This window comes from Aspergillus lentulus (assembly GCF_001445615.1).
Source record: "Aspergillus lentulus DNA, contig: Alt12, strain: IFM 54703, whole genome shotgun sequence".
In the NCBI taxonomy this organism is placed as follows: Eukaryota; Fungi; Ascomycota; class Eurotiomycetes; order Eurotiales; family Aspergillaceae; genus Aspergillus; species Aspergillus lentulus.
In genome coordinates, this window is record NW_028322115.1 from 3,477,697 (window position 1) to 3,497,193 (window position 19,497).

At 50.3% G+C, this 19,497-nt stretch overlaps 6 protein-coding genes across 6 annotated transcripts; 4 read left to right on the forward strand and 2 right to left on the reverse strand.

Moving 5' to 3' along the window:
• Positions 1–162: 162 nt before the first annotated feature.
• Positions 163–5,411, forward strand: ALT_7064 (nuclear pore complex Nup192/Nup205 family protein; the record flags this gene model as incomplete). Its single annotated transcript, XM_033558405.2, has 5 exons — positions 163–346; positions 440–4,783; positions 4,837–4,992; positions 5,040–5,311; positions 5,361–5,411. The coding sequence occupies 5 exons, from the start codon at positions 163–165 to the stop codon at positions 5,409–5,411; spliced, it is 5,007 nt and encodes a 1,668-aa protein (XP_033414296.2).
• Positions 5,412–6,077: 666 nt separating this feature from the next.
• On the forward strand, positions 6,078–8,992 carry ALT_7065 (cullin family protein; the record flags this gene model as incomplete). The annotated part of the gene is made up of 5 exons (XM_033558406.2): positions 6,078–6,830; positions 6,893–7,973; positions 8,030–8,452; positions 8,511–8,871; positions 8,923–8,992. 5 exons carry the CDS (start codon positions 6,078–6,080, stop codon positions 8,990–8,992), a joined length of 2,688 nt encoding a protein of 895 aa, XP_033414297.2.
• Positions 8,993–10,887: 1,895 nt separating this feature from the next.
• ALT_7066 (dihydroxyacetone kinase 1) lies at positions 10,888–12,873 on the forward strand (the record flags this gene model as incomplete). Its single annotated transcript, XM_033558407.2, has 4 exons — positions 10,888–10,894; positions 10,998–11,505; positions 11,554–12,182; positions 12,245–12,873. 4 exons carry the CDS (start codon positions 10,888–10,890, stop codon positions 12,871–12,873), a joined length of 1,773 nt encoding a protein of 590 aa, XP_033414298.2.
• A 1,089-nt stretch (positions 12,874–13,962) lies between these two features.
• Positions 13,963–14,739, reverse strand: ALT_7067 (NYN domain-containing protein; the record flags this gene model as incomplete). Its single annotated transcript, XM_033558408.1, has 1 exon — positions 13,963–14,739. One exon carries the CDS (start codon positions 14,737–14,739, stop codon positions 13,963–13,965), a length of 777 nt encoding a protein of 258 aa, XP_033414299.1.
• Positions 14,740–15,179: 440 nt separating this feature from the next.
• ALT_7068 (glycosyltransferase family 1 protein) lies at positions 15,180–16,861 on the forward strand (the record flags this gene model as incomplete). Its single annotated transcript, XM_033558409.2, has 2 exons — positions 15,180–15,246; positions 15,303–16,861. 2 exons carry the CDS (start codon positions 15,180–15,182, stop codon positions 16,859–16,861), a joined length of 1,626 nt encoding a protein of 541 aa, XP_033414300.2.
• A 1,788-nt stretch (positions 16,862–18,649) lies between these two features.
• On the reverse strand, positions 18,650–19,156 carry ALT_7069 (uncharacterized protein; the record flags this gene model as incomplete). The annotated part of the gene is made up of 2 exons (XM_089600175.1): positions 18,650–18,984; positions 19,039–19,156. The coding sequence occupies 2 exons, from the start codon at positions 19,154–19,156 to the stop codon at positions 18,650–18,652; spliced, it is 453 nt and encodes a 150-aa protein (XP_089455637.1).
• Positions 19,157–19,497: the final 341 nt, after the last annotated feature.

Consider the following 19,497-nt stretch of genomic DNA (forward strand, 5'->3'; position numbering starts at 1 on the left):
AGTCTAGCTCTGGTGTGGCTTGTTATTTTAGTCTGGGCGCAAAAGTGAGCTCCGCCTTTTCTAGGTCGGAATTTTGACCGCGTCCTCCGCCCAGACAAACAGAAGCCTCACTATAGCTTCCTCTTTCATCCACCTCGCCCATTCTCACATACAGACTTTGAGATGGAAGACGGAGATACCCTGGCTGGCCTTCGGGGCCTATACCAGGATCTTTCTGCTCTTTCAGACTCGTCGTTTGTCAACATTGAACGACTTCGCGTTGAGTTGGAAGCTCACATTGAGGATTTCAAGAAACTCTTAGACAAACCCTCAAAGAACAACACCAGTCGGCAGGCTGTTCTCTCAGGTCGGTAAATTGAGGATGGCTCCTCGCAGTCCCAAACAAGACTGAATTCGGATGTTGAAGGGGCAAGGCTGACTTTGCTCAATTGCGCTACAGGGAAGATTACCGTTAACGATGTCGAATATTCAATCAACCAAGACTTTCAACAAGGCGCGCTACAACTCGCCGATGCTCTAAACATTGATGAACTGGAGGCCGCTGTTCTATTCTTTGCTGCGCAGGAAGAAGCTCAAATACTGGATAGACCTCCGCTGATCGCGGCAATTATGCGCTTTCATGAGCGCCGGCACTTCCTTCTTGAATGCTTACGCCTGATTCTTCAAGAATCGTTTGAAGTTGAGCGGGAAGTGACGCAAGCTCTCATGCAAGACATGGTGGCATTCGTCGTCGAGATTAAGACTGGACCTTTACGGAACGCATCGCTTTTTGCGCGGAAGTGCATGAAGTCTATGGAGGATATCGAGGGATGGCTGCTGCTCCTTGGGGAGCAGATTCAGAAGGCATCTATTGTCGGCCAAGTGGAGGATCACGATATCATGGAAGCCATTGAATACCAACGCAGCAGCCTGCAGCAACAACACGAGTCATTAGGCGCAATTCTGTGCTATTTCTTCAAAGGACCTTATACGAGTCCTGAGGACCTTCGAGTGCTCCTGAACCGCTTAAGGAAGCTTGAAAGATTTGACGGACTGCTGCTTCACTACATCCCAGCTATGATATCGTCATTCGTTCAACACGGGTCACCAGAACGGTCGAATTCATACAAAGAAGCTAGGAGCCTGCACATGGCGGTCACTTCTACCAAAGATGGCCAAACTTGGACGATATCTACGTTTCACGCAGCTGTCATCGCGCTTTGGCTTGCAGTGTACAGTGGCTGGGATATCGACGGGCCCACCTCTCCTGTTCAAGGGGTCGATCTCGAAAAGGAAGCAGAGGAACGCACTGAAATGTTTATGACGGCACTGGACGACGGAGGACTCGATTTCTTGCTGGCTATCTGCTCAGGTGTGAACAACGAAGAATGGGGTGATCCAGCTCGCCGCGAATTAGTGGCGCTATTGTTGAAAGAGAGCGCATTCGCAAAATTGGAATCCGAACCATGTGCTGGATTTCTAAAGACTCTGCTAATGGAGAATCTGGAGGTCTTTGTGGAGTCTTGCATTGCCAACATGCCAGATGCAGTTCGAAAGCTGAAATCCGAGGAGGATATGCAACGCTTGGATCAGATTACTGCCCTGAGGGACGGTTTGTCGTCCAGCCTCCATCGTGGCCTGGTCGAAGCTCGCACTCACCTCGAGTCTTTCCTCATGATCATAGCCTTCGCCTTCGAACGCCGACCAGACGCAGCTCAGGAATTTTGGGCAGACCCGGACGGCAATTTGTATGGCTTCCTTCAGTGGGCTTCTAAGAGACAAACCGTGCCGAGAGTGAGCGCCTTTTGCGAGTTGCTGTGTTCTATTTCTGGTGGAGAGGAGAATGCCGCTGCTGCACATCGGTTTCTAACCGAGGAGGACAAATTTTTGTCGTCCAAGTTCAAGCGATCCACTTCCATGAATTGGTCCCAGATGTTTGCTGAACTCCAATTGTACGCGACGAGAGTTACTGAGAAGCCTAGTGCTTCCCAAGCAGTCCTGAGGGCTCGAAAATCTGAACCAGCCGACATGAGCGAGCCAGAAAGCCCTGTCATGCTGACGTGCTACCTGCGATTAATGGGGCATTTATGCAAGCAGAGTGGCTCCATAAGGGAGTGGATGCTTCACCACCCATCTTTCAGCATTGTTAGCACCTTGTTGACCTTGTGCAGCGGCCCCATACCCACCCATCTGAGGGCCACTGTTTTCACTACCCTTGCAGCTTTAATGACGGATAGAACGTCCCACAATGGTAACGAGATGTGGCTCTCTCTCGACCAATGGATTTCCGGGGGCGCCATGAGTGGCCCCGGCCTTGGTAAAGTACCCATAGTCTCAAATCCATTGGTATGGCACGAGCAGCAGGCTTTCCAGAAGATCGGCGAGAGTTTTGATCAGGCCAATGCCTTTGTCGTCTTAATTTACTCGCTCATTTCCCCTACCTCTGACTCGGCAGAGTACCATCTGTCTCTGCCCTTCCCCGAATCTCTAGGATCCTCCTATCGCATGCCAGGTATCGACCCGTACATCGATTTTGTCATGGGTCAGGCCCTCTCGAGGAAAGTTCCAGATCTAGGCGAGCGCCAAACTCGCCTTCTGACCTACAACTGCTTGAATTTCGTCATCACGTGCCTGAGATCGTTCAACGAGAATATCGTAACTGTCCTCAGCCAACCCGCAATTAGCTCCGATTCTACCCTGAAAACATCATCCTTGACTACCTATATCCGTCTTCACCCATTTGCGCGTGTGGCTGAGTGGCTGTTCAATGAAGATGTTATCAAGGCGATCTTCGCAACAGCTCAACAAGACGCCAGTGAGGTTGCCAACGCCGCGTCTGACTCTATAATTGTTCAGTGCCTGGTCAAAAGCCTAGAAGTCATGGACCTGATGTTGGATCTGCAATCGACCTACTTCCATATCGTCCGGCCGTCCATCAAGTCTCAGGCAGGTGGAGGCAGAATTAACGTCGCTAATTCGTCGCTTTCATCCTTTGAGGATAGCGTCCTCAACAACCTATCGATTATACCTGCTCTGAGCCTTTATTGCGGCGCGGGTCACGAGCAACTTACCGTTACCTCAATGGCACTTCTGGAGAAATTGTCAAGCTCTAGGAAGTTGAACAAATTGTCCTCCCCAGAAATATCGAAGTGGCAATCCTCAAACAAAATAGTTGAAGTTCTGAGCACAGAAGTGGACGTTGACAGTGTTTCAAGACCGCTGGTGTCTCAGATGCAACCTGAATTGAGGGAGTTGGAACTTGGTGCACGGTCCCCAGGCTATATCATTAGGGAAAGCCTTTTGGCACTCCTAAATAGCTGTCTCAGCATGATCACAGATAGGCCGACCATTGCTCATCTTCTCCTCGGGTTCAGTAGTGTGGGAACCATGCTGGATATTTCTCCGAACGGCCTGTTCTCGAACCGAATGTCCTTGCTACATGCTATCATTGGGTTCTTGCAAAGCTACCCCGATGCAATGGAAGGGAACATTCTTCCTTGGATGGTACATCTACGGCGTATGGCCTTTGAAGTTCTCAAACATCTATGGTCCTCAAAGATCGCGTCCGCGTTCACTCTGCTTGAGATGCGTTCCAGCCGCTTTCTACTAAGCATGTTTGCCAGCCAGCCTATAATCGGACCAGACACTCCTTTTGATGGGCTATCTGTCATGGACGGAGAATTCTGGATCTCTGAGTCCACATCGGCTCTTGCTGAGTTCTTACTTTTTAGAAGTTACTTGTATGCCTACGCGGCGACTGAAATTCGCTCGGCCGCCAAGCTTGGCTCGCAGACACTTCAGACAGAGGTCCTTTCGACGTTGCTTGGGAACTCAACCACGGAGACCGGGGAGACAATCCTCAATCCCACCGTCTTTGATCTCTTTGATTTTGCTGACCTGGATCTCAGCCACAGAATTCCAGCGCCCAGATTAGTCTTCCTTGATGGAATTGGCTTTGATGTGTGTGCGAAATCGCAAGCAGATGAATCGCTTGTTCTGTACAATCTAGCGGAGGTTGCAGAGCTCATCCAAGTCAGAAAGGAAGAGTTGCTGTCGAGTGGGCAGTTGCGACCTCAGGATGAAGAGCAATTTTTGGCCGAAGCTGAAGGCCTAACATTATTCATTCGTGCGACAAATCAAGCAAGACAGATTGCGTTTAACCGTTACCTGGCGCTTCGATCATGGACAGAGCTCATCACAACGATGCTGGCTTGTTCAGAGATTGAGGGTGGCCGAAAACCAACGTTTATCTTGCATTCAATCCAGTTGGTCCTCCCTAAACTTGAAGCAGCCATCGAGGAGGACCTACCGGAGGCAATCGAGCTTGCAAGACTCGCCGAGACTCTTATTGGGGGGTTAGAATCTACATCCACGAGTACAGACGGTGCGCGGCGAAGTGGGGATATCATAGACGAAAAACTGCACCAGCTGTTCCAGATCTGCATTAGAGGCATCTTCCTGGCAAGTGGAAATGTTCAGTTGCGTGAGACGTTTTACAATATTGGTTCCCAGTACATCAGTCGTATCGCCTCCGCCGATACAGTGAATCAGAATCTGAGGCACCACAGTCAGCAAGTGATAAAGACGGCGGGCTCGAACCTGATTGAGACCACTTGTGATGACGCATACGCCGGGCAAGAAACATGCCGGGTGTCGGCACTCCTCTTCCTCAATCTGCTCGCCTCTCTGGATCGAGAAACAGACTCCACTCTGGCGGAGTTGATCTCACAATCGAACTATCTGAGTCTTTTCTTGGACGCCGTCAGAGCGCTACCTGTCGAACTGAAGAACACCCATGCGAATGGTAAGTCGGAGGTAGAATTCATGTAATTGTGAAATAAGCTGATATCGTAGTAGATACGCCAGCATTGTTGTCATATTACGAGTCGCTGCTATCTTTACTTCAACGGCTCTGCCAAACTAAGAATGGCGCTACTCAAGTTCTGAAAACAGGCCTCTTTCAGGCGGTTCGCGAGTCACGGCTATTTGCTGCTGATCCGGATCTGGGCATTGGTAAGTATATGTCAGCTTCTAGATCAGGATCTCTCTAACGACGACAGATATTGACAACCCTGATGCTCTTCGGAAATATTATGATCTTCTTGGCTCGGTACTCCGAGTTATTATCTCAGCTGTCTTCTCTCGGGGTCTCCATAATGAGCAAATCATGGAGCAAACGCGAGCTTTCCTGGCAGAAAACAGACAGAGCATGGCCGGTATCTTTAAGCGATTTGCCAAGATCGGGGGAGTAGGTACTGCTAATCATCACGGTGCGCTGAGCGATTTGGCCAAGTGCTACATGACGCTCATCAGCGCCAGCAACTTCCTAGAGGTATGTACTCACCCCGCCAAAATAGCTGCAGATTCTAACGAATATTCAGTACGAGGACGAAGAAGTGAAGGAGCAAACTCGGCCGACATTATTCTCCTAAACTTGACTCAGAAAATACAGCTCGCGTAGTCAAATAGCCGAACTCGGCGTTTTCTTATAAGACATGATACATATGCGATGCGTTTATTTCGCTAGATTAAAAGCATTGGAAGCAATGAAGATCTCACGTGGAGGTTGCGTCGGCATAGACATATTGGAGAGAGATGATATCTGGTATAAAACGAAGACAATTGGTGTCCGTCCGAAGTCAACGCCGTGTTTTCAAACAGCTTTTAAGATTTGTCGATTCGGCCGTAGGATAGCCAGAAAGACAGAAAGGCTAAGCTCGTTGCCAGAAATGAGAATAATCTTTATGACAATGCTGAGAGGAATGGAATTTGCCTGCATCAATTAATCGGTTTAATGGAGCTTATTTACATAGATTGTGCTGCTGTCCGGGTATGTCATCATCTTACAGTAGCGGAGCAGCGCGCACGGGCGTATTATCTTATCTCCGACTACCTTGCTCCGGAGTGCCCGTTGCGTCCTTGCTGCCCAGTGCTCACCATCTCCTCATCCATCGTTCAACCCCGCTACATCGCCTCTTTCGAAATCAACAAGAAAGCAAATGAATTGCCATGATCTGTGCATTCCAGGGAATTACTGAATCTCGCCAACGCTGAGCGCTCCCTTCTCTCGACTTGATCATTCGGACCGAACCGGGTCGATGCAGCAGAACTCAAGAGGCGCCCCCGAGCAGAGGAGCGGTAAGCGCAAGTCGATCGGCAAGAGGAAGCTTTCTGATCAAGAAGAGGCGGCATTCCGGTCTCAGAACTCGCAACAGCATCCGCAGCAGCAACAGCAGACGACCATCTCGGAGCTCTTATCCAGGAACCATACGCACGGCAAGGGTTATCCGCAGCAGTCCCCTCCATCGAACAAGCGTCCTCGGCTATCGCCATCATCGTATTCGCGAGCCCCAGTTTCGTCACAGGAGCTTCATCCGCCAGACAAGATGTACAATTTTTCGAATTCGGAACATAGAGCAGGTGGAGCATTTGCGCAGAGCTCCCCGGCCAGCACGACAGTCAAGCCCCATTTCTCGAACACATCGTCGCGTCAGAGTAATTTCACCCCTCATACTGGCGCAAAGAGGCTTGTGGTTAAGAATCTACGGACGGGTTCGCGGTTGAATCAGGATTCATACTTTGATAAGATCTGGGCACAGCTTGATGCAGCGCTGAGCGCCGTATTCAGCGGTGGTAAGCCCGAGGTTTCTCTAGAAGAGCTCTACAAGGGAGCAGAGAATGTGTGTCGCCAGGGAAGAGCCGTGGTGTTGACCCAACGGCTGCAGGACCAATGCCGAGCGCACGTGTCTGGGGGTCTGCGGGACGAGTTGCTGGCGAAGGCAGCTGATGGGAGTAATGTGGATACATTGCGAGCTGTGATTGACGCATGGAGCATTTGGAAATCTAAATTGGTAAGTTTATATGCGTCGTGGTTTGGGTTCGTTCTTTCGAATGGTTAATAGATTCGTTACAGGTCACCATTCGGTGGATCTTCTACTACCTCGATCAATCTTTCCTACTTCATTCGAAAGAGTTTCCAGTCATTCGTGAAATGGGCTTGATTCAGTTTCGAAATCACATCTTCTCCGACCCTGTATTACAACCGAAGATTCTACAAGGGGCTTGTGACCTAGTTGACGCGGACCGCAATGAGGATCATGTCATTATGGCAGATTCTTCATTGCTCCGAAATGCCATTGAATTCTTTCATGGGCTTGATGTCTACACAACAAGCTTTGAGCCTCTCCTTCTTTCCGAGTCGAAGCGATTCTTCTCATCGTGGGCTCAGCGAGAGTCCGCCGGATATCTTGCCACATTCGTGGAGAACGGCCATAATTTAATAGCAAGAGAAGTCAAACGCTGCGAGCTCTTCTCTTTGAACAGGAGCACCAAGCAGAAGCTGTCTGAACTTCTCGATCGTGTCTTGGTAGCAGATCAAGAGTCGGTGTTACTTAACGAGAAGGACGTTCTTGGCTTGCTTCGAACTGGTAACAAGACTGCTCTGGAGAAGCTTTACACTCTTTTAGAGCGAAGGCAACTCGGGACGGAATTAAAGCCAGCTTTCAAGAATTATATTGTGGAAGAAGGCTCGCAGATTGTCTTTGACGAGGAGAAGGACGCAGAAATGGTCGTTCGTTTGCTAGATTTCAAGGCGCAGCTGGACGATACATGGGTCAACTCGTTCCACCGCAATGAGGAGCTGGGTCATGCGCTACGCGAAGCCTTTGCGACCTTTATGAACAAGAGCCGGAAATCGGAATCTACCGGTGGTACAGACAATGTCAAGACGGGCGAGATGATTGCCAAGTACGTAGACAGGCTGCTCAAAGGTGGATGGAAGCTGGCTCCTGGGCGCAATATGGTGGACGTGCCGTTGGCCGACGAGGACGCTGAGATTAACCGACAACTGGATCAAGTGCTGGACCTGTTTCGATTCGTCAACGGCAAAGCAGTGTTCGAGGCATTCTACAAGAACGATCTGGCTCGTCGGTTATTGATGGGCCGAAGCGCCAGTGATGATGCGGAGAAGAGCATGTTGGCAAGGCTCAAGACCGGTTAGTTCCGACATGCACCATCTTTGCGTAGATTGCAAGCTAACTCTATTGAATAGAGTGTGGTTCTACATTTACACACAATCTCGAGTCCATGTTCAAGGATATGGATGTAGCGCGAGACGAGATGGCTGCGTATGCCTCGATTCAACGCGAACGGAGGAAACCACTCCCGATCGATCTGAACGTCAGCGTGCTCTCAGCATCTGCATGGCCATCGTACCCTGATGTGCAGGTGCGGATTCCACCGGTCGTTGCAGCAGCGATTGATGACTTTGAGACATTTTACTACAACAAGTACAACGGGCGGAAACTTAACTGGAAGCACCAGTTGGCGCACTGCCAGCTGCGGGCCAACTTTTCGCGCGGACAGAAAGAGCTGGTGGTCAGCTCGTTTCAAGCGATCGTACTCCTGCTTTTCAACGACGTTCCTGAGGGCGGAAGTCTGAGCTATGCTCAGATTCAGGAAGGGACGAAACTTTGTGAGTGCTTTTCCTAGCGAGATTATGGGTTGTATCAGTACTGACTGCTTTGACACAGCCGACCAGGAGCTCCAACGCACGCTTCAGTCGCTGGCATGTGCCAAATATCGGGTGCTCAGCAAGAAGCCAAAGGGACGAGACGTCACTCCTACGGATGAATTCTCGTTCAATGCGGGCTTTACGGACCCGAAGTTCCGGATCAAGATCAATCAGATTCAACTTAAGGAGACGAAGGAGGAGAACAAGAAGACGCACGAGCGGGTGGCAGCCGACCGACATCTTGAGACGCAGGCGGCCATCGTGCGGATCATGAAGAGCCGCAAACAGATCCCGCACGCTGAACTGGTCGCAGAGGTGATCAAGGCGACGCGCAGCCGAGGAGTGTTGGACGTAGCGGAGATCAAGAACAATATTGAAAGGTGAGTGGTCTTTCCATAGTTTCTCTAGGACGAATACTGACTGTTGGCTAGACTGATTGAGAAGGATTACATGGAGCGAGACACGGAGACCAGTCCCAATATGTACAAATATGTCGCATAAGAGCAATTGCATTGTGCTGTTAGAGAAGCTGCTACCATTTTTATTCAGCATTCAATCTCTCTTTATGAACTTACATCAATGACATTCCTTTATGGCCTGGTATGCTTCACATTCCTTTTTGACTTATGATTATGGTATTCTGCCAGAGTTACGAACTACTATGTACGTAGCTCTCAAGCTGCCGAAGCTTAGGCTAGAAACCGTGGATGCCAGGCCTGGGAAAGTCTGGAACACACCCGGATTACCTCCGACCCCACAGGAGCAGTGAGCATCGGGCCCTCGGAGGCTTCCGAGGTGGCTAGAGTATTAGTGGAATTGCCAGTTGGTGGGAAGACAGATAGCTCCATTACATTGAAAGGTAAGGAGTGCACATTGTAGACTAAGGTGGTAGTGGTACTCGACCGAGAAGTGAAAGTCATGGGCCTGGTATCTATCGACCTTGCACTAATGCTCTGGAAAAAGTTCACGTGGTTGAGTCCATCCTAGTCAATGTTCTAGGTAGTCAGGAATGCCCAATGCGGTAATAATAGTTGCAGTTGTGGATTCAAGGGATCTGACAGAGGGGAGCTACTATTGTAGTACGTACCTCTCTAGATGAACGCATTTTTCTTCAGGTCTCATGACCATGACCATGACCTTTGATATATGTATTGCGTGTATCAAAACGCATACTCTGTTCGGTCAAGTTGCCCGGCTCACCTTCTCTTCTGAGGACTTATGCAAGGAGAATAGGCTTAATGCCACAGGATCTTAATTTGAATTCTGAATGCGGGAACAACATCAGTTAGCGAGAAGCTATTGCAACAATGTTATTGTATTGTTCTTCTTTGGCAATATTACTGACGTTGATGTCACGTTCAGACCTGTTTGGATAGATGTACTCTGGCCAATGGTTACACATTTATGACCTCGTAGCGAGATAGCTAAGTAGCTGAGTTTAGCTAACTGAGAGGCAGTCATGCAATAATAAGATTGCCAGATAAGCTGATGTACTATTGCTGGAGGGCTGACGGGATTACCCTAGAGGGTAAGCCGAAGAGCTCCCCGCTGCCTCTGGTCCAGACTCCAGACCCCACGATGAATGGGGTGCACTGTCACTGTGCACTGGACGTATGGAACTATGGAGGAAGGCTAACCGTGGTACCTTACAGTACCCCTAGTACTAAGGAGAATAATTGTTCATGTGGACAGCAAGAATGGCGGAAAAAGAGAACAGGTTCGGCACTCCAAATATGGATATCACTGAGTATATATAGTGCTCTTCCCCTCTCGAATTATTCTTCTCGATCATGGGTTTCGGTCTCTTAAACTGTTACATCTGTATACAGCATCCATATACATTTCCGTTGGGACACGCATTGTATATCTGAAAAAGATTCTCGAATACATTCCAGTGAGTGCACCTTCAGACGACCATCACCCCTACCATTGTGATTTCAACCGGTTCAATTCATCGCGAATGGACGTAATCGAGATGTCTCAGGCTGCATGGTCTAGTCTATTATCGAAGAGAGCATCCAACTGACAGATGACAGGTCGAGACGTGATCACAGGATTCTCCACATTTTCCCCGCCTCTCACGGACTGCAAACCGATTCCCCAAGTCGCACCGTCAACTTTGAAGATCCCCGTCGCAATCCCTGGCGCAGTCGCTTCCAGTCATCCCGCGGGCTGCGTATTGAGGGGAAGTAACGCCCAGAATTTGTCTGATTGGAACTCATCCGCGTGAGAGAGCTGCCAGCAGATTATTTAAACCGACGAGGGGTTGTCTCTCTGTAGTCCCAGCGACATTTCTGTATCTGTTTGAGTCGGCTATCTGTATATTCCCCAACTTTCTCCACTTTATCACGGCGCATCTCCGGATTTAGTGATTGTCTCGCTCCACATTTTACATCATGCAGAGTATGTCTCACTTTTCTTCAAATTCCAGTTTCGATTCCATCACATCCGCATTTCGCAAATCATGAAGCCATGAGGTTGTTGTATGCGCTGACGAGAACGACAGCCAAACATTTCTTCGACGACCCGAATCACCTGGTCCAGACGGCTCTCCATTCTCTGACACTCACAAATCCATCGCTCGCATTTGATTCGAAACACAAGGTTATTTTCCGTCGCCCAGATGCATCCAGGAAACCCAAGGTGGCCATCATCTCGGGTGGAGGTTCCGGTCACGAACCTGCGTTTGCCGGCTATGTCGGCCATGGACTCATGGACGCTTCTGTAGCCGGCAGCATCTTCGCCTCTCCGTCTGCCGAGCAGATCCGCCATGCTGCCATGAACTGCGTCGACAATGAAAAGGGCGTGTTGATCATACCTATGAACTACACCGGCGACGTTCTCAACTTTGGCATGGCTGCCGAGAAATCGCGGGCTGCCGGAATCAAGACCGAGTTCTTTGCCATCAATGACGACGCGGGCGTCGGCAAGAAGAAGGGCGGAAAAGTTGGCCGTCGCGGTATCGGTGGTGGCATCCTCATCTTGAAGATCGTCGGAGCCTTGGCCGAGGCTGGGTAAGTTGATAGTAGCATGATTCCAGACGACAGCTAACCGTCACTCAGGGCATCGCTGGAAGACGTGTACCGCATTGCTCAATTAGCAAACTCCAACCTTGCGTCTGTGGGCTCCTCTCTGGAGCACGTCCATATCCCGGGTAGAGGAGTACCGGAGGATACGATTCCGGATGGGGAAGTGGAGGTCGGAATGGGCATTCACAACGAACCGGGATCCCACCGGATGAAGTTCTCTCTTCCAGAGGTGATCAAGACTATGCTCTTGCAGATCCTGGACCACAACGACCCAGACCGCGCTTTCCTGACCCATCAGCCAGGCGATCAGTTGGTGCTGCTCATCAACAACCTGGGTGGCGTCAGTACCCTGGAGCTCTCAGGTATCACCGACGAAGTATACCGCCAGCTCACGAAAGATTTCAACGTCAAGCCTGTGCGAATCATTCAAGGAACCTTCCTGACCAGTCTCAACGGACTGGGCTTCAGTATTTCACTACTGAAGCTCGCGGATACAGGATTGGGTCCTGGCAAGTCTATGCTCGAGCTTCTCGATGCGCCTGCCGAAGCTGTGGGCTGGTCTGCTCCTATCCGCACATCGACATGGGAGGCACACCAGTCCGATGCTCCTGTAGAGGTCAAGAGCACCAAGCTTGCTGAGGACCAACCCAGTAACATCAAGCGTGAGTCTCCTTATGCCTATGGCATTGGTTATCTCCTCTTCACAGCGCTGATAATGTTACAGTGGACCCAGCCATTCTCAAGAAAGCCCTCGGATCCGCACTCAAGCGAGTCATTGCTGCCGAAGCATTGGTCACCCGGTACGACACCATCGTCGGCGACGGCGATTGCGGCGTGGGCCTGAAGCGCGGCGCAGAAGCCGTCCTCGCCCTCCTGGAAGATCCATCGTCCAACCTGAACGACGACGCCGTCACCGCCGTCAACCGCATCGTAACCGTCGTGGAAAACACCATGGATGGCACATCAGGCGCCATCTACTCCATCTTTCTGAACGCGCTTGCCCACGGTCTCCGCGCCCAAGACCAAGGCACCCCAACCCCCGCAACGGTCGAGGTCTGGGCCAGCGCTCTCAAGTACTCCATCACCGCGCTAGGGAAGTACACCCCCGCGCAGCCGGGTGATCGCACCTTGATCGATGCACTAGTTCCCTTCTGCAACACGCTGGTCGAAAGGAAGGACGTACATGCGGCTGCAAAGGCCGCGCAGGATGGAACTGAAGCCACCAAGAACATGAAGGCGAGTCTCGGGCGGAGCGTCTACGTCGGTGGCGAGGAGGAATGGGTCGGCAAGGTTCCTGACCCCGGTGCGTATGGATTGAGCGAGTTCCTGACCGGGCTTGCTGAGGCGCTTTGAGGGTTCATCTCTGTTCCTGTATCAAGTATATAACGCTTTGGATATCTTCCTATATAATTTATGATGATGACGATAAGATGCATCTATCCTTATTACCACCCGGTTCCAATGATATCTGAGAAAGTTGGAGACGCAGCTTTGGTCAATAAATCTCTAGGCAGCCTCATTTGTGTACACTCGCCTTGTCGCTGGTATAGAGCATGCCACAATGACTTTGGTTGAGCTATAGACAGAATCAAGATTGCCCTGTCCCCAGACATGCTCCTTCTATCGAAGTGCTAGGCAGTGTATCATAAAAGGCTGATTGGCAGTACCACTACCAATACTTGTATATTTCTTTTGTCTTTATTGCTTTACTAGACACATTTGAGCTTGCATGAGCTGTGGAACTGGAACAGACAGCGCCAAGCCCTAAGCCCTAGAAGCATAAGGGCCCTTATATCAACGACCATTAACTTGTAGGCTCTAGTCCAAAGCAATTGATACAATACGCTAGTTATAGTTGATTGGTGCCTTATTCAGTCATTGTAACATCGCAGTCCCGAGGTAGTAGTCTCGATGTGACATGACAGATGCCAGGCAGCAAGTGGGGGATGTATCTATTTGCCGTGGAAATGTGAGCCAAGAGGCACTGCTAATTTCTCTTCATTCTCTTGAATATAACGCGATAGTTACACTTTGAACGTTGGTTAAGAATCAACGGGAGTCACATAGACGGATCCACGATGAAGGTGCCCTTCGATGTCGTCTGCAACGCCTGAACGAGCACTGTTGGCTCTTGGCCATGAGATTCAGGTCGGTGCCCGGGGAAAGACTTACGCTCTCTGCGCCGGAATCCAAACGGGATGTTTTGCAGAGCCACCAGGTGGCAGTCAATTTAATAACGTTATTGCTACCCACTATCTCGCGTACGTACAGCCCTTGAGGTTGGACTATTACTTTTCGAGTCTCGTCAATAACTCGTAAAAGAAGAAGAAGGTGGAGGACTTGTGTAAGAGAAGGCAATAATAATATACGTGGATGAGACTATTTCAACTAATTGACCAGACAAAGGGTTGACGGGGAGGGATTGATGATGTATATAGACATTTAGCATGGATCCTTAGGCTTCCGACGCTCATCGTGTACGAAGATCTCCGTGCCTGAGCCCTTTCCAAGGGAGCGGCGGGCAGTTGTAAAGAAAGGCAAGTTGGTGATTATATCGCTGAGCTTATGGCATCCATAGGTACGAGGGTCAAAGTCGGGGTATCTTTGGGTGAGTAGCTGGCCGACGGTAGACAGCCGAGCCCAGCCATCGTCATCGGAGACTGCTTCTACCGTCGTCCGCAGCAGACTTGCTAAATCGCTGTCATTTTGAGTCTGCAGGGCTGATGAACGATTTTTCCCCACGTGAGCACTGTCAGAATGCGGCACAAGCTCATCGATGTGCACGAGGTTTTCGGTGTAGATAAATTTGTCGCAGGCAGTGACGAAGGGCCGCGGCGTCTTATGCTCCCCGAATCCGTACACAGTTAGTCCTGACTCGCGGATTCGAGCAGCCAACCGGGTGAAGTCACTGTCGCTTGAGACAAGGCAGAATCCATCATACCGACTAGAGTATAGGAGATCCATCGCGTCTATAATCATAGCTGAGTCGGTCGCATTCTTGCCGTGCGTATACGCGAACTGCTGGACTGGTTGGATCGATTGCTCAAGGAGCTTATCCTTCCAGCCCTGTAGTTCAGGTTTACTCCAGTCCCCATAGGCCCGCTTCGCATGAGCTGTGCCATATTTTGCGATTTCAGAAAGTAGGAGATTGACAACGGAGGAGCGCGCATTATCCGCGTCGATGAGAACCGCAAGTTTAGGAATGTTGTCTCCAACCATGACCTTGGATGTGTATGTAGCGAGACAGTCAGACCACGACTCACACAAGGACGTGCCGTCTGCGTGCAAAATGGTCTTAAATCTCGGTAGCAGTACTATGGATATATACCTTTTGAGTAAGTCATGACAGCGTATATACGTAATGGATTGATCAAGCGTGGGGAAAGAGACGGGCCATGTACCATAAACTTTGAAATCTAAGACACGACATAGATCCATTCTTAGCTAGCTACAATCCCTGTCTATAACACTGACATGTTGTATTGATTGGCGTTTATCCTGGAACTAGCGGAGTCAATCGGCGGCTTTTTATGGCGAGACAAATGGCTCGATGCATCCGAGGATCCGTGCTCATCGAGGTATTTTAATCTCTCGCCGTCCAGACTCAGAGCCGGCTTAAATTATTTAGAGTTAGAGATAAGCTCCTGTGCAGTTCCACAATGCCAGAAATAACTACTCCAAGGAAGATCCTCCTAGTAGTTACGGGGGGAGGCTATACCCACGCGGGTGAGTATCACATCCTTCTACTGCATGTATGGAATCCATATATTCTAACGGCTTAGCACCCGTCCTGGAACTCGGTAAGATTCTCGCCAGCCGAGGCCATGTCATCGACTTTGCTACGCTCGATGGTCAAGAGAAATGGACAGACGGGTTCCCAATATCGCGCACGCATCTCATGGGCCCAGGCCCCACAGAAGAACAGCTCGACGCTCACTACAAGCGAAGCCGACTCTGGGACCCAACCAAGGGATTTGGGGATGTTATGGACTCCAAATACCTCTTTGATTCGCTATGGACGCAAACCTACCATCGACTGAAGGAGATCATGGCCGATCCCGCCACACGACCAGATATGATGGTCGCGGATTTCTTCGTCGACGCGGTAAAGGATATCCATATCGAGTACAAGCTGCCCATCGCCATCGTGTGGCCCCAGATGCCGTACATGATGGTCCCCTGCTCGTATATCCCCGGCCAGCCGGGCTTCCAGCTAGACATGACCCTGACGTCGGAGAATGCATCCATGTGGTCTCGGATCAATAACGAGCTGGTGGTCGTGCGTGCCTTGCCCGAGGCGTTGAAACTTATGAAATGGACCAAGGCGATGCGCAAACGCGCGGGTCTGAACTATCTTCTTCCCACCCCGTCGAAACCGGACTACCTGGTCTTGGTGAACTCGTTCTTCGGTCTGGAAGTCCCCAAGGACCTCCCTCCGCTGGTTGCTGCCGTGGGACCCATCCTCGCAGATGAATATCCCCCGCTGGATGACATCCACCAGCGCTTCCTGGACCAGCACCCGAAAACCATCTACGTCGCGCTGGGGACTCACATCATCCTGCCGCACGCGGATGTTCGGAAAATCATCCACGGGCTCATCCAGGCGATGGATGCAGGGCTCATCAACGGCGTGATCTGGTCCGTAGGCAAGAGCGGACGGCAGCTCTTCGACACAGCAGACCAGTTCACCATCGACGGCCAAACCATCCGCTTCGGCGACCTCCTAGCCGGAAAACACGCCGACTGGCTATTCCCCTTCTTTGCGCCGCAACGGTCAATCCTGGACCACCCGCACGCCCGAATCTACTTCACCCACGGCGGCGGATCCAGCGCCAACGAGGGCCTCTACCACGGTAAACCCATGCTCGCCATGCCCTTCTTCTTCGACCAGATCGGCAACGCGGCCAAACTAGCCGGCAGCGGGACATCTGAGGTTCTGCACAAGTTCCGCTTCACGGCGGAGGAGGTCTACACTAAGACGAAGCTAATCCTGGAAGATCGTGAAGGGAGCTACGCGCGCAATGTCTTACGGCTGCAGCGGATCGCTCACGTGGCGTCTAGACGGAAGCAGCTGGGCGCGGACCTTATTGAGGAGGTGTTGTATGATACGGAGCTGAGGGTTGTGGATGGGAAGGAAACGCGGCCGATGCATCTCCAGACGGCGGATATGCGGATGCCAGTTTACAAGGCGAGGAACTGGGATCTGATGGCGGTTTCGGGCTTGGTGATGGGATTCCTTGGAGGAGGGACGTATTATGCGGCGCGATTGGCCTGGGTAAATCGTCAGGGTATTAGGAATTTTGTTGATTCCTTGATCCGAGGGTCGGTGGTTGGTGGTTAGGGATATCCTTGTCCCTGTATATGCGAGTTTGATACACGCGCTTCTCTACTCCTCCTTTGGTACTTCCTTTTCAAGATAAGACCATCCTCTCACTCTTCTGGCTGTCTCCATCAGACTATGCAGCTCTTAGCATAGTTATATAGCGTGCATTCGGCGGGTAACCCTTCCATCACCAGGCCCTACCGTGAAAGTGCATCGTGTCAGAGGCAAGAGTCAAGTATGACAACACTAAGATGGTGAAAATCAAGCTTTTTTGTCACTAGACACGCCACTGCTTAGTGCCTGGCCAAGATGGCCAACTCTTTTTGAAGCTTTATGTTGACTGTCGCATTGGCCTCTTCGCAATAACTGACCAATGTTATGAAGGAAGTCGAGGACTAGTGCTAGCGGCCAGCGATGGAGAGTATTAAGCATGTTAGATCCTGTTTCTGTCATTTTCTTCTGTCTGTCTCTCTGTCGTCTGTCAACGATGTACCGACCTTCTACTCTGATCCATCTGCCTGCGCTCGATGCCACTATAGAAAGGTTCGCTGCGCTGTGGTCGAGCAACACCATACCTATGTGCGGTATTTAGAGCAACAACTTCCTTGTCTATTAGCCCTCTAATAAGAATTAGAAGACCTTCTGGAAGCCATCAACACCGAATAGAAGATTCATGATTGCACAAGGCGGCTAGAACGGATGCAGTGGTGTCCCTTGTCCACTACACCATCCCCTACTGATCTGTCTATGGTATTTGACCTGGGGGCCATCAAGTCATTCACATGATTGAATTTCCCACTGATAAAGTAGTATCATTCACCATGAACACCAACAACAGCAGGTAACTGCTGGATATGCTTCACACTGATGCAATTGAGTATTCCATCTACTATAGATACTGCTGTATCTACTAATCTAGCACATGCAACCCTAGGGTGTGGAAAACAGGGCTTCTCATCCACTCAGCTGTACTTAAGCCTTTATTATAAATGCGGTTAATCAGTACCTGAGCCCTTCAGCCCTTGCCGCTTTGTGGGTGATGGATGCTAAACCAGAGGGTGAGTGCGGGTGAGCTGGGTGATGCTTCTCAAGCCAAGGAGTGGGTGAGTTGAGATTAAAAGGGCTTTTCATAGACATAAATACTCCAGGGCTCTTTCACCTCCTGACCATCACCATCTACTTCTATCCAATTCATCTTGAACCCCCAGTCATCGAGTTTGTTGTGACTCGAAGTTGTCCAATAATTGCGCTCAGTTTTATATGACCTCTTTATCATGATAAAATGGTCTTAACTGAAGAGAGAAAGCGACAAATCGAAGAGCTGTAAACAACTGGAAGATGTAATATATTTTTTTCCTTTATGGTCCTGCAAGAGAGAATTATTAATATCCTCCAGATGGATGCTCTCGCGAAACGAGCCTGAAACCAGATACTTCGCCAAACAGGAGCCTGACCCTCCAAACCAAATATTGAAGTTGTTTTGTGAAAGCTTCATAGTCCTTCGAACAAGGGACTTACCCTCTCAGTCTACGGTGTGCTACAATCTTTCCTGCTTCATCGCCAAATGGGAGAGGGAAGCATAGAGAGAACTTCCAAATCATGTTAAAGATGACGTCTGCAATGTGCGTTAAACCATCCGGCTTTCTGATCATGGGCCACTAGATTTCAGCCCTATTGCGAATCGAGACTCGATAAAGTAGGCAACAGAGAGTTAAACACGTGACAGATGGAGCTCAGAACGAAGGCGACGCGAGCAGCATGAATATCACCCATTTCCCGCATCCATTATGCGTAGTAGTATACATGTCACCTGTTGCTGTAAGTATACTCCCTCTGCCACAGACTAATAAACACATACCGTTTGCGTGATCCGCTCGTACTCTTAGAGGAACTAGTACCAGTCGGAGTCTTCTTAGAGGTACCAGAAGAAGTCTTCTTAGAACTATGGCCCGACGAGCTGGTAGCCTGCTTCGAGCTCCCACCGGAGTTATAACTCGACGTCACGACAGTCTTCGAACTGGTACTCGCAACCGGCCGAGCGGCAGCAGCAGCGGCCCTCTTCGCTGCTGTCGGATAGTTTTGTCTCCGGTCTTGCAGGTATTGCTGCTTGACTGCCGGGGAAGCACTGCGGTGCACACGAGCTGTTAGCGAGGTTAGAACATAGGAAATTGGGGTTACTTGCTTTCCGGCCCAACAGGCGTCGAAGGTTCCCAGTTGTCTAGGGGGTGTTTTGGACCTCATGTCGGCGATCGCGGCTTGTGCCTCGGCGTCGAGTCTGTTCTTCCGGTCGGCCGCGTCGGTTTTTCTGGGCATTTTGGTGATAAGGCTACTTCTAGAGGGTCTTTCTCGCGCTGAGGTGTCTTTGTTCGAGCGAAGTCCGTCGTGCTTATAATGTCAAGTCCAAGGCCGCATTTTATATTGGTGCCGAGAAGATGTCTATTGCTTCCGCGTGAGCACGAGCCCAGAGAACAACCCGTGTGACCTCGGGAGGCCAAGCTGCCAATAACATCGACTGCCATGGGTTTTGAGCAGTAGAAAACGAGATGCGATGGTGAGGCTAGTCTGCTAAAAGCAAGCATATCTGTCCTGACGGATATGGTGGTCCCCGAAACAGAGTGAGGCGACCGCTAGCTTTCCAGAAGCTGACAGGAACA